This window comes from Cetorhinus maximus, unplaced genomic scaffold (assembly GCF_964194155.1).
Source record: "Cetorhinus maximus unplaced genomic scaffold, sCetMax3.hap1.1 HAP1_SCAFFOLD_1046, whole genome shotgun sequence".
In the NCBI taxonomy this organism is placed as follows: domain Eukaryota; kingdom Metazoa; phylum Chordata; class Chondrichthyes; order Lamniformes; family Cetorhinidae; genus Cetorhinus; species Cetorhinus maximus.
In genome coordinates, this window is record NW_027596988.1 from 25,885 (window position 1) to 51,975 (window position 26,091).

The 26,091-nt window shown below is 52.5% G+C and overlaps 1 protein-coding gene across 1 annotated transcript in view; it reads left to right on the forward strand.

The window, feature by feature from the left end:
• LOC144675613 (immunoglobulin kappa light chain-like) overlaps positions 1 to 25,869 on the forward strand; it is a 51,549-nt gene extending 25,680 nt beyond the window's left edge. Inside the window, exons 6-7 of the mRNA XM_078536257.1 lie at positions 23,263 to 23,616; positions 25,451 to 25,869. Coding sequence (XP_078392383.1) covers positions 23,263 to 23,616; positions 25,451 to 25,788 — 692 coding nt within the window. The 3' untranslated portion in view covers positions 25,789 to 25,869. The remainder of the gene's footprint in view (positions 1 to 23,262; positions 23,617 to 25,450) is intronic.
• Positions 25,870 to 26,091: the final 222 nt, after the last annotated feature.

Below are 26,091 nucleotides of genomic sequence, written 5' to 3' on the forward strand. Positions count from 1 at the left end.
GTCGTTTATATAAATGACGAATAATAGAGGACCCAGCACAGATCCCTATGGTACGCCCACTGGACACTGGCTTCCAGTCACAGAGATCCCAGAACCGTCGATAATTTACAGCACAGAGAGAGCCCAGTTGAGCCATCACGCCTGCCCTGGCTTAAAATCAAAGCACCCAACAGCGATCCCACCTTCCAGAGCCTGCTCCGGAGCCCTGCAGGTTAACAGGACTCCGGGTGCACATCCAGACAATTTCCCAGTGAGTTGGAGGCTTCTGCCTCTACTACCCTTCCAGACAGTGAGTTCCCGACCCCCCGCCACCCTCTGGGTGATAAAACCTTTCCCTGTCTCCCCTCCGATCCTACTACCAATCGCTGAATCCACTGCCCCCTTCCCCGCACCCAGTCACTTGACCTCTCCGCCGTCTTACCACCCATTCTACCCGGGTCCCTCACAAGTTGGCGCATCTCAGTCTCGAACCTGCCCTCATCCTCATTCTCTTCCAAAGCCCTCTTGGAGGGCTGGAGGTGGCTACAGAGATAGTGAAGGAGCTGGGGTTTGGGCGGTGGGGGTGGGGAGGGGAGTGAAATTGGTGGTGGGGGTCGGCCTCATCCAAGCAATGCCAAGACCTTAACGGATCGACGGGACCAATGGTCTCCCTCACAAATCTTTATACCTCTAAGCAGCATTTATTAAATATTAATCGTCTGTAATTTACCCGCATCGGTTTGTAAGTCTCTGAGTCAAATCTCATATTAATTTTTCTATTCATTCGTGGGATGTGAACGTCGCTGGTGGGACCAGCATTTATGGCCCATCCCTAATTGCCCCTTGACACGGCGGTGGTGGGCTGCCTTCTTGAAGCACTGCAGCCCCTGTGGTGTTATTATTGATTAATTATTACTAATAAATAACCCTGACACAAATGCACCTTTATTATTACAAAGCACAGTGAGAATGTTGCACCCACAAATGGTTGCTGCAATGTAATGCTTCTGTTACTGAGACACTCAATCCCAAAGCCAGCACCACTAAAACCCAAACAACATGACATCGATGGGCAAGGCAGTTTGAAGAGTTTTGAATTTCACTGAGAGGAAAATTAAAAGTTGTGACGGGATTGGCGCTCGAGCGCCCAACTAATATCACTTTAGGTGGAGGAAGGACACCCTGCAGCCCTTTCTCGACCTGGGCTCGAAAGAATATCGCCAGAACTCGCGTTTGTGCAGTGCCTTTCGCCCGCTTGGGATGTCCCGGAGTGTTTCACTGCTCGTGGCGACCGGGGGAGGGTGAAGCGTCGGCCTGGGATTGTGGGGCTCGAGCGTCTCAAGTGGGGCTTGAACCCGCGACCGGCTGGCTCGAGTGGCAAGACATCGAGACGGCCACCCGCTAATTCCCCGGCGGCTACCCGGGCTTGTCAAACTGACCGACAGGGAAGCCCGTCTGCCCGTCTTGAGGGGTACCTTACCCACGAAGGACCCCCCACTACGCGCAGCCATCATTGTCCTGCGGCTCAGCTCAGTGGGTCAACAAGTCTTGCATCAGACTGTGCAGCGTGGCGTGTCAACCCGGGCACGTTGGGTGCAGGAGCACACGGCGCTCAGATGTTTCCTGTTATCGGCAAGGTGTCGCTCTATAAATATCCGCGTGGGGAAGTGAAACTGGCAGCTGACTTGGCTGACGATCACAGATCGGAAACGTTGGCCCGGTTGTTTACTGCGCCAGGCAGTGGCCCTCCGCCTCCTGGTTGCGTTGAGAGAGAGAGAGAGAGACACACACACACACACGCAGCAGGAACTTGCATTTATATAGCGCCTGTCACGACCTCGGGAGGCCTCGGCAGTCCGTTGCTGACGCCGGAGTGCCCTCCGAAGCGCCGCAGGAAAACAGGGGGGGGGGGGGGCGCCCAACTGGCGCACAGCAAGATCCCACGGGCGGCGAGGTCAGGACGGCCGGTTAAGCGACTTCCCGTGTCCCAGCCACCACCAACCCCCTGTATCGCATTTCCAGGCTGCGATTTCACTCCGACCTGCGCTCACTACACCTTAACTCTGCCTGAACTGAGTTTACTCTTAAGTGAATCCCACCCACTGCGAGTTCAGGAGTTTGAATATTTGAATGCGGGCTTTGGAGAATAAAACCACCCACGCTGCGCTGGCTAAACCTGGTTAGTGCCGTCGCTGGTGGGTGCAGTCTCACAGAATCGCACAGTGCAGAAGAGGCCCTTCGGCCCATCGAGTCTGTACCGGACACGTGACAAACACCTGACCTACCTACCTACCTAACCCCCAGTGACCAGCACTTGGCCCCCATAGCCTTGAATGTTTATGAGGTGCCAAGTGCTCATCCAGGTACTTTTTAAAGGATGTGAGGCTAACCAACCCTCCACCACCCTCTCAGGCAGCGCCTTCCAGACCCTCACCACCCTCTGGGTAAAAAAGTTTCTCCTCACATCCCCCCTAACTGCCCCTCACCTTGAACTTATGCCCCCCTCGTGACTGACCCTTCAACTAAGGGGAACAGCTGCTCCCTATCCCACCCTGGTCCATGCCCCCTCATCACCTTGTACACCTCGATCAGGTCGCCCCTCAGTTCTGAACAATTAACTTTTTTTTAAAATCTGGAATTATAAAGCCTCGGTAGGTTTTTTTTTTTCCCTTGTTCATGGGATGTCACTGGCTAGGCCAACATTTATTCCCCATCCCTAGTAAAGTGGTGTTGAGACAACTGAGCCATTTCAGAGGGGCAGTTAAGAGTCGACCATGTTGCTGTGGGCCTGGAGTCATGTGGAGGCCAGACCGGGTGAGGACGGCAGATTTCCTTCCCTCGAGGGACGTTAGCGAGCCAGGTGGGTTTTTAACGGGTCACCCATCAAACTCTTAATTCTGGATTTCAAATCTCACCATTCGAACCCGGGTGCCCAGAGCATTACCCTGGACGTCTGGATCACTAGTCCAGTGACAATACCGCTTTGTCGCCACCTCCCCTTCAGTGTGGACCCTTAAACTATTATCTATTGTTGTTAAAAAACCCATCTGGTTCACTAGCGCCCCTTGAGGGAGGTAAATCTGCCGTCCTTACCCGGTCTGGCCTACGTGTGACTCCAGACCGGGTAAGGACGGCTATACGAAATATGAAAATATAACAAATACTCCTTCTAAATACTCTAACTTACATACACTCGCACACTCGCACGCACACCAGAAAAAGGTAAAATAAAATAGAGCAATTCTGTCAATGGTTCAAGGGGAAAGGACAGATGATGGAGTCCTTGAAATGGTGTCCGGGTCATACGGCTGGCCCCTTAGCACTGGTCTGTGAAACACTACTTTTCGGGTGCACCTCGAAGAAAACTTGCGGTCAGTCAATTTCAGAACGTAGAGCGACTTTGGAGCAACTTCCAGTCACTTTTTGCTTGGGGCTGGGTCTGGAGCTTCAGGAGCTACTGTCTTCTTTACTCGAGCAGTTGGTCCTTCTCGTTTTCTCTCCAGGAGCAAAAAAAAAACCAGCCTTCTAGCTTTTAAAACACAGCTTTCCAGGCGTGGTTCTTTTTTTTTTAAATCAAAGCCATAAACCGCCGCGTGACCCCGTTCGTAAACAGCTTCTAGCTTCTTTCAAATCCCTGTGTCCAGTGGGGTTCCACAAGGGATCGGTGTTGGGTCCCTTGCTGTTCGTGGTATATATAAACGATTTACACTTGAATGTAGGAGGGTTGATCAGTAAGTTGGTGGATGACAGGAAAATTGGTGGGGTGGTAAATAGTGAGGAGGATAGCCTTAGATTACAGGAGGGTATAGACGGGCTGGTCAGATGGGCTGATGGGTGGCAAATGGAGTTTAATACAGATAAGTGTGAGGTGATGCGCTTGGGCAGAACAAACAAGGCACGGGAATACACGATGAACGGTAGGGCCCTGGGAAGTACCGAGGATCAGAGGGACCTTGGTGTGCATGTCCACCGGTCCCTGAAGGTAGCGGGACAGTTAGATAAGGTGGTTAAGAAGGTGTCGGAGATGAATCACACCAAGGCATCATTAATACGTAGCAAACCCCATTTATTACTTGTGCGCAAGGGAGACAGCACACAAAAGAGCCAATGTACAGTCTCGTAGCAGAATACACACGGACCTGTTAAAAGCATTTGTACAGCCAATCAGTAAAATTTGCACAAACCTACCCGCTTATTTGCATAAGTTAACTGACCCATCCATACAGCAGTAAATTTTCGTTCCCAGCACAACAGATGTTGCGCTTACGTCAATGCTTATCACCATCCCGATTACATTCGGTCTGAGAAAGAACAAAATGGAACGTCTCAGGGCTCATCCTACAACTGTGGTCAGACAAGATGGTATTGTTCTCCAGGTTGCAGTATTTTTCCCTCAGGCCTAGGCATATAATTCAACTTCTCCATTAACCCTTTTAGCACTCAATGGGTTCCCTATAGTTGCCTAGGCCACCACATTTCCCCCCACCCCCACCTTTTTTTTCCTAAAAGGGCAATCCATCACCCTTAGCCAAGTTCTATGTATCCTAGTCGCCGGGCTTCATCCTGATTCCTGAGGAGAGGGAGGGAATAGATAGCTGGCTTGTCACCAGGACTCTGGAAGTTCTGTCGTCGGCAGACAGAGCGGGATGCGGCAGGTCTGACTGAGCTGCAACGCTCACAGGGCCAGCAAGTCGGGCCAACCGGACTGATTTTTGGAGCTGCAAGGCCCAAATCCTTCAGTGTGGTAGCCGGTAGCAGTCCAAGTGGAGGTGGAATTATTTGAGGTGAGATTGTACGATCGTTGGCAATCACACCTGCCCTCCCCCACCCCCCCCCCATTAAAGTATGTGAGTCTATCCTCAGATCTGGGGGCCTGCGAAAGACACATCGCCTCATTGGCCTTGCACTCCCGAAAGGTGGTCATAGGACCAGACTGGTTGTGGAACCGGAATCGGCCCTCCCGGTAATTATAATCAGCCAGGTAGGTACAGGATCCCCAATGGCATTGAGTGTATTTAAGACGGAGATAGATAGGTTCTTGATTGGTAAGGGGGGATCAAAGGTGACGGGGCGAAGGCGGGAGAATGGGGTCGAGAAACTTATCGGCCATGATTGAATGGCGGAGCAGACTCGATGGGCCGAATGGCCTAATTTCTGCTCCTATGTGTTATGTTCTTATGGTCTTATGGCAGCTCGCCCACCCAAGTACTACCCTCGGTCTAATTTCTCCTGACGCATAGCCAGGCCGGCCCTTTAATGACCACAAAGGTGGGCTCCCGTCTCCAAATGGGCGCTCGATGGACGAGGTGCCCCTGTATTACCTCGGGACCACGTAGAACCCTGAGGGGAAAGCCAAAAAAAAAAATGCATCTCTGAGGAGGAGGGGTTGACGGGAAAACGAATACGAATCCAACGCTCAGTCCGATTAACTCGCGAGGCTGCGGCCTGCTTTCGTTGGACCGCAGAGTTGGGAGTCCGTTGCAAGGGCCACGCAGGGACAGGATCCAAGTCGAAGTCAGCGTCCTGACGGCTCAAAGTTAAAGTTCCTGCACAAGCGCTTCCGTCCGAGGGTCGGCGTCCGCTTGACGTGCGAGGCGTGGGATCCACAACCCTCACGGCCGTACGGGTGGTGAGCAGGACTTGGAAAGGCCCCTTCCCATCGAGGTTCCAAACTGTTCTTTTCTCCCGAAGGTCTTTACCAGGACTAGATCCCCCAGGCTGGTATTGATGGCCATCTTCAATGGTAGGCTTTTTTCTGAGCTCCTACCACCTGTGTATGCAAGCTCTTGAGAGAATTAGTGAGCGCTATACAGTAAGTAATCACTCCCTCATCCATAGCGTGGATGTCCATTTCCCTAGCAGACAAAGGTGGGGCCGCTGGGACGTCCCATTACAACTTCATGAGGGGAGAGGGAGGTGGTACGGTTAGGGTGAGAGCGCACAGTCATGTGCGCCAAGGGTCGAGCTTCAGGCCCTTTCAAACATCATTTAGCTAGTTTGTTTTTTCAGAATACCGCTTTGTCTTTCCACCACCCCAGTAGCCTGGGGGGTGGTATGGGCAGGAAAGGCGACGGTTGCATTGTAAGGCCCCCAACAGTTCCTTTATCGCTTTAGCCATAAAATGAGGCCCATTATCACTCGATAAAATCTCCGGGCATCCCGAACCTGGGTATGTATTCACCGAACGACAATTTTGCAACAACAACGGCATCATTCCGTCGGGTGGGATACGCCCCCACCCATCGCGAGAGCAAACGTACTGGAACCAAAACCTAATGACATCCCATACATTTAGGCATTTGTATAAAGTCTATCTGTAGATGTACAAACCGGCCCCATGGCTGGGGTCCCGTACCAGCAGCCACTGTGGGCGTCTTGCCTGGGTGACGTCGTTGGCAAAGCAGACATTGTGAAGCTATTTTAGCTGCCTTGGGGGGAAAAACCCAGGCGTAACCACATCTGCTGTGCCCTAAGACCATAAGACGTAGGAGCAGAAATTAGGCCATTCGGCCCATCGAGTCTGCTCCGCCATTCAATCATGGCTGATAAGTTTCTCAACCCCATTCTCCCGCCTTCTCCCCATTCTGTTCACCACCCCACCCCCCCCCACTTTGCCCCAATATTTTCTACTCTATATAATGTCCTGCCGGGTGTTGACATAGGTATTACTAATACAGTGCCTATTTGCATATTACTATTCACTATACGTTCAGCACTCATTCTATATACGCGTGTCAAACCTCTGAGCTGGCAACCGGTCAAGTCATGATCCTTGTGCCGTGAGAGATTCAATAAGTGCTCATTAGTTACCCGTAAGGGGACTACCCCTTCATTAAGCTGTCTTAAATTTTCTCGGGCTTGTTCCAGAGCCCAAGATCCATAGGTGCCGCATACATCATTTCTGCTCGCTTGGTCCGAAATATCTTTCCCCTATTTCAATTAATTTATTGATAGTCCCATCGTGACTTTGGTAGCCAGGCTTTGGATTAACCGTGTCACGTCCTGGTCCGTATCTAATTGAGTATCCTGGATCCCCCTGTCCCCGCTCTAGAATCTCCTTAAGCTTAAAGCTCAGGGTACAGACCTCCTGGTCAACAGTTGCCAGGTTCTGAATTAACCACCGATGTCCCAGTATTGAACATCGTAGCGGCGTCCTTTATCAGGCTGCGCTTAACGCGGTTCCCTCCCAAGCCTGATCGCATCCCGCCGTTGAACTGAACTGCTTCAGTCATCGATTGCCGCGTCAGAGCCGTATAGAGTGCTTGGGTATGGGTTGAGCACCACCGGGGCAGGACAACACCAGATACATTCAAGACCACGGGTACCAGCTCATGGTGTACATTACCATACAAAACTTCTGATTAACCAGTCCCAAACCATTCGCCGGTCCTGGATGCACAGTCGGACAAGATGGGTCAGTCGGTGAGGTTTGAGGGGCTTCAATTATCTCTACTGGGACTGTGGAAGTAGAGGTGGGAGGTGGCTGGGTAGTGGCGGACCTCCCACGCCCGATCTGAAGCCAACCCTTACTACAATTTGAAAGCACTTGTCCCCCCACTGTTACATTTATCATTCCCCGTGGCCTGTCGCATTCGGCACTGCCCGCGCTGTACCAAAGTTCCTCCTGCGGTGCGGGATGAGCAGCGATGACCCCCGACCTTGTCGCCAGTGCTGATACACCCCCCCCACCAGGATGGTAGATCGGCGGAGACATTAACATCGGCTCCCGTTCCCATATCTACAAGTGCGCGTGGTATCACCTGTCATAATTACCTCGTATGGTCCATGCCTATTCTCTCCGAGCTCATCTTGACCATCACCTTATTCCCACTTGGTCCATTGTTGCTCTTTGGATTTGCCTGTTTCCATACCCTTAATCACCCATCGGTCTCTGACTTCCTTCCTTAACTCATGCAATTGCTTACTTAATTCCCTTACATAGTCCGTATTTTTCCTTGCAGTGGCCCTACATCTCCTCCTCCCACTAAAATGCCCTCAGGTAATTGCATGGCCCCTCCTGTTATCAATTCAATGCGGTGAACCTGGTAGTCCTATTTGGTGTAGCCCTCAGGCGTATCAGAATGCTGGGCCATACTGTGGCCCAGTTGTTGCCCGTCTCCTGAATTGCTTCGGCTACCGATGTTTTTAAAGTTCAGTTCATCCTTTCCACCATCCCTGGACTCTGGGGGTGGTAAGGAATATGGAAATTTCTGTCTAATCCCCATAAGATTACACACTTCTTCAATGACTCTCCCTGTGACATGAGTTCCCTGATCTGAATCCATCTGGGTCGGCACTCCCCCCACTCCTTCCAGTTTACTCTCTCCTGCTGCTGTCTCATGTCAGACCTCAATTCCTTAAACAACTCTACAATGCACCCTCTTATCCTATCTTTCAATGGCTCAGCATCTTCACGTCCAGTGATGGTTCTCTCTGGGAACCGCTTAACTCTGCCTGTCATCAAGGTGTTAATCCTGTGGTCTTACTCTTTGTAGCTCACAGGCACACTAATATAATCAGTAATACATCCATTTAGCCTTTTTCCAACTTTCCCTTTACCTGTATCCATCTTGTGGTAAATTGTTGTTAAGTATTATTTCTCCTTACATTTCAATCCCTGAACTACAGATTCCACATAGTTTTACCTCTAAGTTTTTGTGTTCTGAACATGATCATCCTGAGATTCTCTTGAGTCCAGTTTCTCTATTGTCATCGCGAATCTCTGCCTCTAGATCTTTGCTTATCTCCCCCTGCGCAGTTCCAATGCCTCCGTTGACGGCCAGATTATCAAATTCATTTCCCTTAAAACAGTTTGTACATTATGTCATCTTTCCCTAACTCATTCCCCTACTTGCCTCATACCATTTTACACATGCAACAGCTACCATCTTATCTTGTTCAGGTTGCCTGGAGAGACTTTGAAATATTCTCCTAACAGTTTTAAAAACAGAAATCGGGTATTGACATGTTTTGCTTCCCTTTTCTTCTTCTCAAACATTTTATTGTCTCAAAAGTAACCCACTAAATTGTGTCTGACCCGTTTCTTTTAGAATTATCCCAGATTCATTAGCTCGGCCAAAAATTGGATTTCTGCCAAACTTTGTCAAGGTCTTCATATTCTGGGAACAGACTTTACAAACACAAGAGCCGGCAGCATTTGAATTAGTGCCAATTGTCGTCAAACCTTTTAGAATGAAAATCCCCTTTTGAGAACTTTATCAAGAACCAAACCTCAAATGTTTTAAACCTTGAAAGAACTGTAATTCTATCAAAATTAAAACAACCTCCTTTTTTCATGTGTAACGATTTGCATCCAAGTTATAATTTCCGTAAGTTTATCGACACGTTCTTTATCTTAGATAGCATCCCTCCTGATTCAAAATAACCTGTTAATTTACATCTCAAGATTGTCCCCAATTCAAATTCCGATGCTTTTGGAAAGCAGATTTCCTTGAATATTTAATTCATCTCTTCGTAAGAAACCCCTTTTTATCCATTGGAACCACCTAGACCATGCGTTTACGTCTTTAGATTTTTCCATAGAATCCTTCTGAATTTCAAATAATTTTCTTTCTTTGAGAAGTTTAGAACACAAACTCGTACGTATTAATCCCAATCAGCTTGGGAGGACGAGATGACGAGGGTTATTCCTTACTAGTCTGCCAAGGGGGGTGTGGTACAAGGATTGGGTTCATCTCAAAAGAAAAGGCAAGCCCTGTTTTACCTTTCCACTAACTTCAAATTATGGCTTTTGCCAGACATCTCAACTCAAACCTTCTACTCAAAACTTTGGAATGTTTGAGTGTACTTTTCCGTTAATCTAATATGGGGCTTCCGACTCTATAAAGTACTCAACTACACACACACACACACACACAAGACAATTCAGAGAAGAAAACACATTAAGGCTCACATACAAATGCTTCCTTGCACACAAACAAACACATATATAAAGGTATGTATTTATATTCCGATAGTATTGAAGTTAGCTCTAAACGAATCTTCGAGTAGCAGTGGGGGAAATAAAGGGATCTTGAAGGCTCCACCTATCGGGACCTTCAAACTGTCGACAGCTCAGATTTTCTCATCTGCTACCTGTCACTGCTTATTAACCCCCTAGGGGTACCCTCTCTCTCTCTCTCTCTCTCTCTCTAGCACAAACAGCTCTTGTAACTTAGATCAAATCATTTTTTTTTAAGTTACAGAAAATTCAGTAGCAGAACTTTCGGGTCCATAATGGACGTACATTATAAGCGTTTGAGGTTCCCTTTGGAGGGGGAACCAAATGAATGGAGTTTCTTTGATGCCATATTACCCGTTCGTCATCTAAGGACTAAAAAAAGGCCAGTCCCTGGCGGGTCCTTGACCCCCCCCCACAATCTACTACTAAGGTACTTTCACCAATCAGTCCACTCACACGCTTAAGGGGTCCCGGACCCCCAGCTGCAAACACGCACCCACACACTCAGTACCAACCCCAGGGACTCCGACCCCCAAGTATATACTAAACCTAAACCTAAACTGCAGGGGCTCCAACCCCGAGTAAACTCTAAACCTACACTCCAGGGGCTCCAACCCCGAGTATTCTCTGTCCAGAGGTCCCGGACCCCAACAACTAATCTCCTAAACACTTAAATAGATGACTTACCCTAAGAGTCAGCCGCAGGCAGGTGAAGGCAGATCGCGGGTCAACGAACCCCAGAAGCCCAAACCAGGCTGCTGGGGACTGAGGAGTCCTTGAACCACGCGGTCCTAAGCCTGGTGCTCCGTGACCCAACCCCAGGGGTTAGTCATCTCGATGGAACCCTCAAGGTAGAGGGACGGGTAGATAAGGTGGTTAGGAAGGCATATGGGATACTTGCCCTTATTAGCCGAGGCGTAGAGTACAAGAGCAGGGAGGTTATGCTGGGACTGTACAAAACGCTGGTTAGGCCACAGCTAGAGTATTGCGTGCAGTTCTGGAATCCCCATTCTAGGAAGGATGCGATCGCACCGGAGAGAGTGCGGAGGAGATTCACCAGGATGTTGCCTGGGCTGGAGAGTTTTAGTTATGGAGGAGAGATTGGATAGACTGGGGTTATTTTCCCCAGAGCAGAGGAGATTGAGGGGTGGGGGGGGAGATATGATTGAGGTGTGTAAAATGATGAGGGGCTTAGATAGGGTAGGCAGGGATGGAACATTTCCCCTTGGTGGAGGGATCAATAACCAGGGGGCATAGATTTAAGGTAAGGGGCAGGAGGTTTAAAGGGGATGTGAGGAAGACTTTTTTCACCCAGAGGGTGGTGGGAATCTGGAACTCACTGCCTGAAAGGGTGGGAGAGACAGAAACCCTCATAACATTGAAGAAGTACTTGGATGTGCACTGGCGATGATGCCCACGGCATACAAGGCTATGGGCCTAGCGCTGGAAAACAGGATTAGAATAGTTAGGTACTTGTTTGACCGGTGCAGACTCGATGGGCCGAAGGGCCTTTTTCTGTGCTGTCCACCTCCATGACCCTGTGACTCAAAACTGCTTAATTACCTTTTCCTGTAAAATGCTGTCTTTTCCCAGGACAGTAGCAACCGGAGTCTGAGCATTGACCCTTCAAGGGGGCAGTGTCTTTTATATAAAAAAACACAAATTCTTCCAGAACGTTCTCCATCCTTGAAGATCAACCGTCCTCCGCGATTAAAGCATTTACGATAGGATGAGGAAAGGTGGAACCCATACCCACTGGAGTTTAGAAGAACGAGAGGTGATCTTATCGAAATGTATGAACTCCTGAGGGGATTTGGGTCGGGTAGATACCCCGGGAGGATGTTTCCACTCGTGGGAGAGAGGAGGACTAGAGGTGGGGGGGGTGGGGGCACAGTTTCAGGATAAGGGGTCTCCCATCGGAGACGGAGACGAGGAGGGATTTCCTCTCTCTCTCGGAGGGTGGTCAGTCTGTGGAACTCCCTCCCCCAGAGAGAGAGAGAGAGAGCGGGTGGAGGGCCGGGTCACTGAATATACCGGAGGCCGAGTTAGACAGGTCGATGAGGGTCATGGGGGGGGCCGGAAAGAGGTGGTGGGGGGGTGCAGACGGCAAAGCTGAGGCCACACATGACCTTATTGAATGGCAGGGCAGGCTTGAAGGGCCGAATGGACTACACCTGCTCCCGCGTCCTATGTTCCCCCCTCCTGGAGGGCAACTCATGAGGGGCGACAAGTGCCAGCCTTGCCCACGATGCCCACATCCCACCAATGGATAAGCTCTCTCACTCCCTCTCCCTCTCTCTCTCTCTCTCTTTCTCTCTCTGCATCTCGAAACTAGCCCACGCACACCCCCCCAAACCGACCTCACCCAGCCATCTCCAGGGCCTCCCTTGGCCAATTATCACTCGAGACGTAGCCATTTGCATCCTGGCGCCTGCTGGTTGGCTGCGTTTGAATATTATGCAAAGGAGCTGTGTCGATGTCATGTCCGGCCCACCGATAGTCGGGCCCAATAAGAAGGGGGCGCAGAGGCACAGCCAACAATCGTGTAGCAGAACCCAACCATGGAGGCCGTATGTGGGATCGCCGTTTTCCTCTTGTGCCTCACAGGTCAGTGGATGCTTGGCGTCGGCTCGGGGTACGATTGGGTGAGCAACCGACGGTCGGGGAGGTGGGATCTTGTGTGTCAACCCAGGGCTCAGTCGCCAACTGAGGTCAGGGCTTTGAGCGCCCGCTCTTCAAAGGGCCGTTCGCCCCAGGAGCTGAGGCGGCGCCGCGCCGTGGGAGGGTCAGTACTGAGGGAGAGCCGCGCCGTGGGAGGGTCAGTACTGAGGGAGAGCCGCGCCGTGGGAGGGTCAGTGCTGAGGGAGAGCTGCGCTGTGGGAGGGTCAGTGCTGAGGGAGAGCTGCGCTGTGGGAGGGTCAGTGCTGAGGGAGAGCCGCACTGTGTGTGGGTCAGTGCTGAGGGAGAGCCGCACTGTCGGAGGGTCAGTGCTGAGGGAGAGCCGCACTGTCAGAGGGTCAGTACTGAGGGAGCGCCGCATTGTCGGAGGGTCAGTGCTGAGGGAACGTCGCATTGTCGGAGGGTCAGTACTGAGGGAGAGCCGCACTGTCGGAGGGTCAGTGCTGAGGGAGAGCCGCACTGTCGGAGTCAGTGCTGAGGGAGAGCCGCATTGTCGGAGGGTCAGTACTGAGGGAGCGCCGCACTGTCGGAGGGTCAGTACTGAAGGAGCGCCGCACTGTCGGAGTGTCAGTACTGAAGGAGCGCCGCACTGTCGGAGAGTCAGTGCTGAGGGAGAGCCGCACTGTTGGAGGGTCAGTACTGAGGGAGCTGCTGTTAGGGAGGGAGTTCCACGATTTTATCCCTGTGGTGTAGGTACATCCACGGTGCTGTTAGGGAGGGAGTTCCAGGATTTTGACCCAGTGACAGTGAAGGAACGGCCGATATATTTCCAAGTCGGGATGGTGAGGGGCTCGGAGGGAAACTTCCAGGTGGTGGTGTTCCCCATGTGTCTGCTGCCCTTGTCCTAGATGGTAGCAGTCGTGGGTTTGGTAGGTGCTGTTGAAGGAGCCTTGGCGAGTTGCTGCAGTGCATCCTGTAGATGGTACACACACTGCTGCTACTGTGCGTCGGTGGGTGGAGGGAGTGAATGTTTGTGGATGGGGTGCCGATCGAGCGGGGGCTGCTTTGTCCTGGACGGTGTCGAGCTTCTCGAGTGTTGTGGGAGCTGCACTCATCCAGGCAAAGTGGGGAGTGTCCCATCACACTCCTGACTTGTGCCTTGTCGATGGTGGACAGGCTTTGGGGGAAGTCTGGAGGTGAGTTACTCTCCGCAGGATTCCCAGCCTCTGACCTGCTCTTGTAGCCACAGTATTTATCTGGCTGGGTCCAGTTCAGTTTCTGGTCAATGGTAACCCCCAGGATGTTGATAGTGGGGAGATTCAGTGATGGTGATGTCGTTGGATGTCTTGGGGAGATGGTTAGATTCTCTCCGCTGCTGATCCCCTCATCCAGTCCTTTGTTAGCTCCAGACTCGAGTATTCCAGTGCACTCCTGGCTACTCTCCTGCATCTGACCCTCCTTAAACTTCAGCTCATCCAAAACTCTGCTGTCCCCGTGTCCGAACCAGGTCTTATTCGGCCGTCACCCCACTGTGCTCGCTACCTACGCTGTCCCCTGGTTAAGCAAGGTCTTAGTTTTAAAAGCCTCGCCTTTGTTTCCAAATCCTTTCATGGCCCTAGCCCATCCCTCTCTCTCCGTAGCCTCCTCCAGCACTACCACTCTCCGAGATCTCTACGCTCCTCCAACTCCTGCCTCTCGAGCATCCCCCCGATTTTAATCGCCTCACCATTGGCAGCCGCACCTTCAGCTGCCCGGACCCTAAGCCCCCGAATTGCCCCTGTTCTGTGTTGCTCCTTAAAGGGCCAGTATCCGAATTGCCCCTGTTCTGTGTTGCTCCTTAAAGGGCCAGTATCATCTGTGCCGAGCACCTAACGGCACCTGCCATTAGTTTAATTTGCCCCTGCCTCTCCCCACCCACTTCAGCTCATATCATAACCGTGCAGTGAGGGCCAACGGGGTAGCGAAAACCCGGCAGAATCGGGCAATTAAAATTCCTTAACCAATGAAAATAAAGGATCGGGAAGTGTACAGCGCAAAGCTGAGGAGGAGCAGAGAGAAACGTGACAGGGAGGAAAAGCAAGGGACAAAAACAGTCGTGGAAAATTGACAATCTGGCATTTAAAAAAGAAATCTCCTCTTAAAATCTCGCCACCCGAAGGAATGAGACTCCACATTTGTAAAAAAAAATGATGTTCCGGTGTCGGAGAGGTTGCTTGGCAGACATTAACAATTATTGCATCGTGGATTGGGTTATTACACTGGTAACAATTTTCTGAGGCGGGTTTCATGAAAAATGAATGGGACGGTACAGTGATTCTTAGCAGAAAATGCTACGGGTGAGATGTGGTTTTTGTGGGCCATAAATAACAGCGAGTGCTGTTAATCTCACCGTTATTATTACAGTCGATTCTGGACCAATATCTCCAAATGCAGTTGGGGGTCATATTTTGTTTTATAATGCTCCCGTGAAGCACCTTGGGACATTTAGCTTTGTTAAAGGTGCTATATAAATGAAAGATGTCTTTGCTCTCTCTCTCTCTCTCTCTCTCTGTGTCAGTCAGTCAGTCTTGCCTTTTTCTTTTCAATGTCATCTGACAAAATAAGCTCGTTTTCAACCTTGCCCACAATTTTTTCACCGATCCGGTCTTCGCTCCAGCCGCAAGTCTAGAATTCCATCCCCGAATCTCTCCACCCCTCCCTCCTCTCAGACTCTGACCTCTTTGAGTGAGCTCCTGATCGCCCACCCCTCACATCTCCTCGTCGTCCAGTTTTATCTGATCTTTATTTCTGCCCATCCCCCGAGTCGCCCTTCTTCAGGTGGGGGGGGTGGGGGGGCGCATTTAAGAGCCAACCACATGGCCGTGCGGGTCTGGAGTCACATGCAGGCCAGACCGGGTAAGGACGGCAGATATCGTGAACCGGGTGGGTTTTTTTTTACAACAATCGGCAGTGGTTTCGCGCCCATCGTCGGACTTTTGATTCCCGATTTTTCATTTCGTTTGACTGAGTTCAAATTCCACCCACCCACCTACCTACCTACCTACCTGCCGTGATTGGGATTCGAACCTGGGTCCCCAGAGGTCTACTAGGTCACCAGTCCATTGACAATACCGCTACGCCACGCTCCCCAGGAACTTCCTTAACACTTCGCAATGGTGAAGGCCCGCCGATGTGGTTGGGGCTCCTGGTACGACTCGAGGATTGCTTATCCAACATGACTGGCTGTTCGTTTGGCCGTGGGCAAGCCAAATTGACATTGTCCCTTGAGAAAAAGGATAAAGCGTGCCTCGGTGAGTCGCTAATTATTTGTCCTGAAACGAGCTAGGGTAAAATTAATTTTGCACGAGGGTAGAGTTCGGAAAAGAAAGCCCTCTATTTTAAAAGCACTCGTACTGTGGCGACCATACCCACTTACGTCGTAGCTAAAAGCAGGCAAGACCGTCAAGTATTAGCAGTTAAGAGGCTGCAGTACAAAACAAACCGTGTGGTAATAGACAACGGGTGGCTGTTCTGCCCCTGGCGATTGTCAATATGGCACAGAAACCGTTGGAGGATGTATAGTCGAATTCTGGAAGGTTTGAACAGGCCTGGGGCTCATTTCTCCAGACAAGAGCAGACTGAGGGCTGACCGTTTTCTTTTTTCGTATTCATTCACGGGGATTGTGGGCCTCGCTGGCCGGGCCCTGCATTTATCGGCCCGTCCCTAATTGCCCCCTTGAGAAGGTGGTGGGTGAGCTGCCTTCTTGAACCGCTGCAGTCCCCTGTGTGGTGTAGGTACACCCACGGCGCTGTTAGGGAGGGAGTTCCAGGATTTTGTCCCCTGTGTGGTGTAGGTACACCCACAGCGCTGTTAGGGAGGGAGTTCCAGGATTTTGTCCCCTGTGTGGTGTAGGTACACCCAGTGCTGTTAGCGAGGGAGTTCCAGGATTTTGTCTCCTGTGGTGTAGGTACACCCACAGCGCTGTTAGGGAGGGAGTTCCACGATTTTGTCCCTGTGGTGTAGGTACACCCACAGCGCTGTTAGGGAGGGAGTTCCAGGATTTTTTCCGTGTGGTGTAGGTACACCCACAGCGCTGTTAGGGAGGGAGTTCCAGGATTTTGTCCCTGTGGTGTAGGTACACCCACAGTGCTGTTAGGGAGGGAGTCCCAGGATTTTGACCCAGCGACAGTGAAGGAACGGCCGATATGTTTCCAAGTCAGGGTGGTGAGGGGCTCGGAGGGGAACTTCCAGGTGGTGGGTGTTCCCCATGTGTCTGCTGCCCTTGTCCTTCTAGATGGTAGCGGTCGTGTGGGTTTGGAAGGTGCTGTCGAAGGAGCCTTGGTGAGTTGCTGCAGTGCACCTTGTAAATGGTACACACACTGCTGCTACTGTGCGTTGGTAGTGGAGGGAGTGAATGTTTGTGGATGGGGTGCCCATCAAGCGGGGGGGCTGCTTTGTCCTGGATGGTGTCGAGCTTCTCGAGTGTTGTGGGAGCTGCAACTCATCCAGGCAAAGTGGGGAGTATCCCATCACACTCCTGACTTGTGCCTTGTAGATGGTGGACAGGTTTTGGGGAGTCAGGAGGTGAGTTACTCTCCGCAGGATTCCCAGCCTCTGACCTGCTCTTGCAGCCACAGTATTTATATGGCTGGGTCCAGTTCAGTTTCTGGTCAATGGTAAACCCCAGGATGTTGATAGTGGGGGATTCAGTGATGGTAATGCCATTGAACCTGATGAAATTATGAAAGGGCCTTCGATAAGGCAGACGTTTCCACGAGTGAATGAGATTGGAAAAAGGGGTTACGAATATTAGATAGTCACTAATAAATCCAGCCGGAAATTCAGGAGAAATTTCTTCACCTAGAGAGTGGGGAGAATGTGGAACTCGCTCCCACAGGGAGTGGTTTGAGGTGAATAGTGTTGATGCATGCTGTCGAAGATTTTCGTCTTGCACTCATCAGGCCAGTTCACAAGAATACCAATGGTAGAGGGAACAACAATTTATACTGCATGAGAAGAGAGCGCTGAATGGTTGGCAACTGGACTCTGATTGGTGGAGGCAATGCCATGGGGAATGCACCAGGGAGCAGTTCACTGCCAAGCTTTTGTTCAAATTCAAACCAGGCAGGTCGACTCTGATTGGTCAAGGCCCTGCTGTGGGGAATGAACCAGGGAATGGCTGCCCGCCAAGTTTTTGTCTGGCTGAGAAAGGGTGCAATGCATGGACATGCTCCTTCTGTCTCGCTTGTGTGTGAATATATGTAGCCTCTAGCATGCATAAATGGGCCACACTGAGGAAAACTGATAATCTTAATTTGGATTTGAGTGTAATTCTTAGCGCATTCGGGATTGTTTAGCAAGCGCTGTCCAATCACAGAATGACATCTAGTTGGGCACTGCGTTTTTTAGTTTTGCAAGAACGGGCTGGGTGGGTACAGTCTGTACCTTGCCCATTGCGAACAGCGGAAGGGACATGCTGTTTGTCATGATCGGCCAGTCACTGGGAGGTACGGCCAGCATGCCTGGCATTACACCGGCACTGAAAGTCATCGCCCACATTAAGGACATAAGGAATAGGAGCAGGAGTAGGCCATTCGGCCCCTCAAGCCTGCCTCGCCATTCAAAAACCTCATGGCTGGTCTGCCCCAGGGCTCGACTCCTCTTTCGTGTCAGCTCCTCATAGGCCCTCAACTCCCCGATATTTCAAAAATCTCCCTACCTCCTCTTTAAATCCCTTCAGTGATCTAGCCTCCGCAACTCTCTGGGGTAGATTACTCCAGACATTCACTACCCTCTGAGAGAAGAAATTCCTTCTCATCTCGGTTTTAAATGAGTGTCCCCTTCTTCTGTAACTTTGTCCCCTAGTTCGAGATTTCCCCCACTCGTGGAAACACCTTCTCAACACCGACCCTGTCCAGCCCCCCTCAGAATCGTGTACGTTTCAGTAAGATCACCCCCCCCCCGATCTTCTAAACTGTGATGAATAAAGGCCTAACCCGATTAGCCGTTCTTGATAAGTCAACCCCTTCATCCCAGGGATCAGCCTAGTGAATCTCTTTTGATCTGCCTCCAATGCCAGTATATCCTTTCTTAAATACGGGGACCAAAGCTGTGCACAGTACTCCAGGTGCGTCCTCACCAACACCCTGTACATTTGTAACAAGACTTCCCTATTTTTAAACTCCAACCACCGAGCAGTACAGGCCAAAATTCCATTTGCCTTTTTAATTATTTGCTGCCCCTACACACTAACTTTTTGTGTTTCATGCACAAGAACGCACAGATCCCTCTATGCCGCACTTTTTTGGAGTCTCTCTCCATTTACACAATAGTCTGCCTTTTGATTCTTCCTGCCAAAGTGTGTGGCCTCACACTTTTCTACATTAAACTCCTCATTTGTGTGATAGGCAGTGGAGAATACCACTCGTGTTGTTACTGCACAGTAACAACATGAACGATTGATGCAGTATCAATCATTTTTCCCTTTGAGATTTGGTATTAAACAAAGGACAAAGAACAAAGAAAAGTACAGCACAGGAACAGGCCCTTCGGCCCTCCAAGCCTGCACCGATCATATTGCCCGTCAAACTAAAACATTTTGCACTTCCGGGGTCCGTATCCCTCTATTCCCATCCTATTCATGTATTTGTCAAGCCGGCTCTTAAACACCACTATCGTACCTGCTTCCACCACCTCCTCTGGCAGTGAATTCCAGACACTCACTACCCTCTGCGTAAAAAACTTGCCCCACACATCTCCTCTATAGTTTTCTCCTCTCAACTTAAATCTATGTCCCCCTAGTCATTGACTCTTCCACCCTGGGGAAAAAAGCTTCTGACTATCTACTCTGTCCATGCCACTCATAATTTTGTAAACTTCTATCAAGTCGCCCCTCAATCTCCGTCGCTCTAGTGAGAACAATCCAAGTTTCTCCAACCTCTCCTCATAGCTAATAACCTCCAGACCAGGCAGCATCCTCCTCTGGACCCTCTCCAACGCCTCCATATCCTTCTGGTAATGTGGTGACCAGAATTGCACGCAATATTCCAAGTGTGGCCTAACCAAGGTTCTATACAGCTGCAGCATGACTTCCCAGCTTTTATACTCAATACCCTTGCCGATGAAGGCAAACATGCCATATGCCTTCCTGACTACCTTATCCACCTGCGTTGCCACTTTCAGTGACCTGTGGACCTGTACACCCAGATCCCTCTGCCCGTCGATGCACTTAAGTGTTCTGCCATTTACTGTATAATTCCTGCCTGTATTAGACCTTCCAGAATGCATTGCCTCGCATTTGTCTGGATTAAACTCCATCTGCCATTTCTCCGCCCAAGTCTCCAACCGATCTATATCCAGTTGTATCCTTTGACAATCCTCTTCACTATCTGCAACTCCTCCAACCTTAGTGTCGTCTGTAAACTTACTAATTAACCCACTAACATTTTCCTCTAAATCATTTATGTAAACCACAAACAGCAAAGGTCCCAGCACTGATCCCTGCGGAACACCACTAGTCACAGCTCTCCATTCAGAAAAGCACCCTTCCACTGCTACCCTCTGTCTTCTGTGACCAAGCCAATTCTGTATCCATCTTGCCAGCTCACCTCAGATCCCATGCGACTTTACCTTCTGTACCAGTCTGCCATGAGGGACCTTGTCAAAGGCCTTACTGGAATCCATGTAGATAACATCCACCACCCTTCCATCGTCAATCATCTTCCTCGAAAAACTCGATCAAGTTAGTGAGACACGGCCTCCCCTTCACAAAACCATGCTGCCTCTCACTAATACACCCATTTGCTTCCGAATACTTCAAATACCAAATATTTTCAGCAATACTCAAGTTCTGTACTACCATATGAAAATGAGTATTCATAAATTGAGAGTTGTAGAGACATTAGAGCAGATAAGGAGGCCACTCAGCCCATTGAGTCTATGCTGGCTCTCTGTAGAGCAATCCAGTCAGTCCCATTCCCCTGCTCTCCCTCCAAAATCTTGCAAGCCCATTTCCCTCGAGCGCCCATCGGATTTTGTTTTGAAATCATTTGTCGTCTCTGCTTCCACCGACCCTGTAGGTGGGAATCATTCCGGATCATTATCGCTCGCTGTGGGAAAGTCCCCTTAAATCCGTGCCCCTCCCCAGTCCTCACACTTGTCAGCGAGTGGGAACAGCTTCTCCTTGTCCAAACCTGTCCTCATCGTGTCCGCCTCGATCAGATCCCCCCCCCCTCCATCTCCTTCCCTCCGATCCCCAGCACCTCCAGCCTCACTCTATCGCTAAAATTACACCCCCCTCATCCCCGGAACCGTACTGGTAAATCCCTCTCCACACCCTCCCGAGGAACCTTGCATCCTTCCCACAGCGCAGCCATCGCAACACGACTCCATGTTCCAGCTGTGCCCTAACCGGAGCTTTAGAAGGGCTGAGAAGGGGAAGCCGGATAATAGATTGGAAGAATGTGCTGCTGGGGTGAGGCGAGGAGGGGTGAGGGGAGGCTTGTACAGACCATAAACACCAGCAACGGAACAGTGGGCTGAATGGCCCATTTCTGTGTTGTAGACTCGATAACGTAAACGTCAAATCAGAGAGAGAGAGAGAGAGAGAGAAAAGTGAAGAGAGGGTAAAGGGAAATAAAACTTGAAAACTTACAATTGGGTAGCTTCAAAATCTCCCCACCAAAACGTCACCACCTGAAGGCATGAGACTCCACACTTGTAAACGTGAATCGGTGGTGTGGGAGGCTGTTTGGCAGGCGTTGACAATTATCACCATCATTAGCAGGGTTCTTACACCGGGGACTACCTTCTGAGGTGGGGTTCACGGGCAACCAACGGGACAATCGGCAATTATTTAAAAAGTAAACAGGGAGGCTAAGGAAGCAGCAAAAAGTGACAGCGAGGGCCATTAGCCTCACGGTCATTATAACAGTGAATTCTGGACTAACGTCTCTGAATGTGGCTTGGTGTTATATTTTGCTTTAGAAATGCTCCTGCGAACCACCTCAGGACACTTTACCCTGTTAAAGACGCTATATAAATGCAAGTTATTGTTGTTTTCTCTCTCTCTCTCTCTCTCGCGTTCTTTCTTTCTCTCCCTCCACTTCTTCCATTCTAAGCCCTCGACCACAATGCCCGCGCCACTCCACCCCTTCGGTTCTGCCCGGGTGGCAGAGCCCGACTTCGGGCGCTCTCTCTCTCTCTCTCTCTCTCAGCTCATCGGCTGCAGAAACCCTCGTCCACGCCTCACTCCGTTACCTCTGACCCCGACGACTCCCGACACCCTCCGGGCTGGCTTCCCGCATTCGGCCCTCCGCAAACCCGAACTCGTCCGAAACTCTGCTTCCTCCGTGTCCGGTGGGGGGGTGCGGGGGGGGTCCCTAGGCTCTGGGATTCCCTCCCTCAACCTCTCCGTCCCTCCCTTCTCTCTCTCCTTTCAGACGTTCCTTAAAATCTACCTCCTCGACCAACGAATCGGCCCTAAGGACCCCTTCAGGGCCTCGGTTTTACGAAGCCCCCCACCCCGAGAAGCGCGTTGGGGTCGGGTTAAGGCGCTATATAAATGTGGGGCGTTGTTGCTATTGAACACAGGAGACGGCCATTCGGCCCCTCGAGCCTGGTCCGCCTTCCAACACCATCGTGGCTGACCTTGGGCGTCAACTCCATTCCCCCACCCGTCCGCCCGCTCCCCGTATCCCTTAACCCCCCGCCCCCCCCCACCTCCTTGAGAGACCAAAAAACCGCCTGTCCCGGCCTTAAGGTGTCTTCAGCGACGGGGCATCCACAACCCTCTGGGGTAGAGAGTTCCAGAGATTCACGGCCCTCCGAGCGAAGTCATTTCTCCTCCAAAATGGCCGACCCCTTATCCGAAATGGCCGGACCCCTTATCCGAAATGGCCGGACCCCTTATCCGAAATGGCCGGACCCCTTATCCGAAATGGCCGACCCCCTTATCTGAAATGGCCGACCCCCTTATCTGAAATGGCTGACCCCCTTATCCAAAATGGCCGACACCCTTATCCAAAATGGCCGGACCCCTTATCCGAAATGGCCGACCCCCTTATCTGAAATGGCCGACCCCCTTATCTGAAATGGCTGACCCCCTTATCCAAAATGGCCGACACCCTTATCCAAAATGGCCGGACCCCTTATCCGAAATGGCCGGACCCCTTATCCGAAATGGCCGGACCCCTTATCCGAAATGGCCGGACCCCTTATCCGAAATGGCCGGACCCCTTACCCAAAATGGCCGACCGCTTATCCAAAATGGCCGACCCCTTATCCTGACCCTGTGCCCTACGCCACCGCCCCCCCCCCCCACTCCCTCCCGTGTTTATAGATCCCCCCCCCAACCCGAGCAGCGGGGAAACAATCTCTCAGCCTCCGCCCCCGTCAAACCCCTTCACGATCCCGCGGCTTTCAATGAGATCGCCTCTCATCCCTCTGAACTCCCAGGGAATATCGGCCCAATTCGCTCAGCCTCTCATCGGAGGGCAATCTACACCCCCAACCCCCCACCCCACCCCACCCTCACCCCCCCACCCCCTCTCTCTTTTTCCACCTTTCTCAATCCTTCTCCATTGTCTCTCCCCTTCCTCTCTTCCTTTCCAGGCGTCCATTCCAGCTCTGAACGGAGACCCCCTCCCCCACCCCCACTCCCACCCCCACCTCCCCCTGACCGGGCTAACCTCTTGCCCTTCACTCACACCTTCCTGTCTTTCAGGCGTCAGTCCGACCCCCGTCCTCCAGCAGCCTCTGTCGGCCTCCGTGCCGAAAGGCGGGACTGCAGCCTTGTCCTGCCGGGTGGAGAACCTCAACGTCGGCGACTACGGGGGCATCTGGTACCGGCGGCGCGGGGCGCAGAGACCCGAGTATGTGCTGGTGCACTGGGCGAGCGGCAGCATTGAACGGGCCAAGGGCATCACCGAGCGTTACCTCCCCTCCAGGGACACAAAGACCAACAGCTACATCCTGACCATCAGCAGCATCGTGGAGGCTGACACGGGCGCCTACTACTGCGCCGTCTCTCACAGCAACCAGCTCCACTTTGGCACCGGCGTGCAACTGCTTATACCCAGTGAGTATCCTCAAGCCCACCTTCAAATTCATGAGCTTATATACGGCCATGGCACCTGTACCTGGGGGGGTGGAGAGGGGTGGGGGGAGCACTCAGTCCCAGTCTCCCTAACACACCGGGAGCACCGTGTACAGTCCCGGTCTCCGTATCGCACCGGGAGCACCGTGTACGGTCCCGGTCTCCGTATCGCACCGGGAGCACCGTGTACAGTCCCGGTCTCCGTATCGCACCGGGATCGCCGTGTACAGTCCCGGTCTCCGTATCGCACCGGGAGCACCGTGTACAGTCCCGGTCTCCGTATCGCACCGGGATCACCGTGTACAGTCCCGGTCTCCGTATCGCACCGGGAGCACCGTGTACAGTCCCGGTCTCCGTATCGCACCGGGAGCACCGTGTACAGTCCCGGTCTCCGTATCGCACCGGGAGCACCGTGTACAGTCCCGGTCTCCGTATCGCACCGGGAGCACCGTGTACAGTCCCGGTCTCCGTATCGCACCGGGAGCACCGTGTACAGTTCCGGTCTCCCTATCGCACCGGGAGCACCGTGTACAGTACCGGTCTCCGTATCGCACCGGGAGCACCGTGTACAGTCCCGGTCTCCGTATCGCACCGGGAGCACCGTGTACAGTCCCGGTCTCCGTATCGCACCGGGATCACCGTGTACAGTCCCGGTCTCCGTATCGCACCGGGAGCACCGTGTACAGTCCCGGTCTCCGTATCGCACCAGGAGCACCGTGTACAGTCCCGGTCTCCGTATCGCACCAGGAGCACCGTGTACAGTTCCGGTCTCCCTATCACACCGGGAGCACCGTGTACAGTTCCAGTCTCCGTATCGCACCGGGAGCACCGTGTACAGTCCCGGTCTCCATATCGCACCGGGAGCACCGTGTACAGTCCCGGTCTCCGTATCGCACCGGGATCACCGTGTACAGTCCCGGTCTCCGTATCGCACCGGGAGCACCGTGTACAGTCCCGGTCTCCGTATCGCACCAGGAGCACCGTGTACAGTTCCGGTCTCCGTATCGCACCGGGAGCACCGTGTACAGTTCCGGTCTCCGTATCGCACCTGGAGCACCGTGTACCATTCCGGTCTCTGTATCGCACCGGGAGCGCCGTGTACAGTTGCTGTCTCCGTACGGCACTGGGAGCACCGTGTACAGTTCCGGTCTCCGTATCGCACCGGGAGCACCGTGTACAGTTCCGGTCTCCGTATGTCACTGGGAGCACCGTGTACAGTTCCGGTCTCCGTATCACACTGGGAGCACCGTGTACAGTTCCGGTCTCCATATCGCACCAGGAACACCGTGTACAGTTCCGGTCTCCGTATCGCACCGTGTACAGTTCTGGTCTCCGTATCGCACCGGGAGCACCGTGTACAGTTCCGGTCTCCGTATCGCACTGGGAGCCCCGTGTACAGTTCCGGTCTCCGTACCGCACCGGGAGCCCCGTGTACAGTTCCGGTCTCCGTACCGCACCGGGAGCCCCGTGTACAGTTCCGGTCTCCATATCGCACCAGGAACACCGTGTACAGTTCCGGTCTCCGTATCGCACCGTGTACAGTTCTGGTCTCCGTATCGCACCGGGAGCACCGTGTACAGTTCCGGTCTCCGTATCGCACTGGGAGCACCGTGTACAGTTCTGGTCTCCGTATCGCACCGGGAGCCCCGTGTACAGTTCCGGTCTCCGTACCGCACCGGGAGGGTGATGTGAGGTCACGGGAGGGGCTCTAGTAGCTGATTAGCACCGCGGCAGAGCGGCAGTGTTGTTATTTTTGTATCGGGGCTCGACTAATGTCTCCTCTCTCTCTCTCTCCCCACCCACCCCACCCCCACAGGTCGCCAACTGTCGGCGCCAACCGTCCACCTGTACCCGCCACCGGCTGACCAGCTGACCCGCGACAACGTGACCCTCAGCTGCCTGGCGGACGGCTTCTACCCCGGCTACGTGCGCGCCCGCTGGACCCTGGACGGCGTGGAGGCGGAGAGCGAGCTGTGGGCCAGCGCGGCGGAGGCGGCCCCGGCCAAGGACGGCAGCTACAGCTGGAGCGGCTACCTGACCCTGCCCGCCGGGCAGTGGGGCGCCCACTCCCGCTTCTCCTGCCAGCTTCAGCACGAGTCCAGCCCCGAGCCCATCGCCAGCACCATCGAGCGGGAGGCCTGCCAACTCCAGTGAGCGCCCGGTGGCGGACACCACCTCGGGACGCGGCGTTGCTTGTTTGCGATGGACGATGTGCTCAATAAACGGTCAAGCCTTTCCCCACTGCTGAGTCGATTCATTGGCCGCCTGGTGAAACTGTCGGAGTTAGGGGTAGGCCATTCGGCCCCCCGCCCCCCCCTCTCAAAGAGGTGCTTGTGAGCCGCCCTGGTGTAGGTGCCCTTAGGGTGGGCATGGGGTCACCTGTTGCCAGGGAGAGGGAAAGGTACATAGAAAACATAGAGAACAGGGGCAGGAGTGGGTCAGTCGGCCCCTCGATGC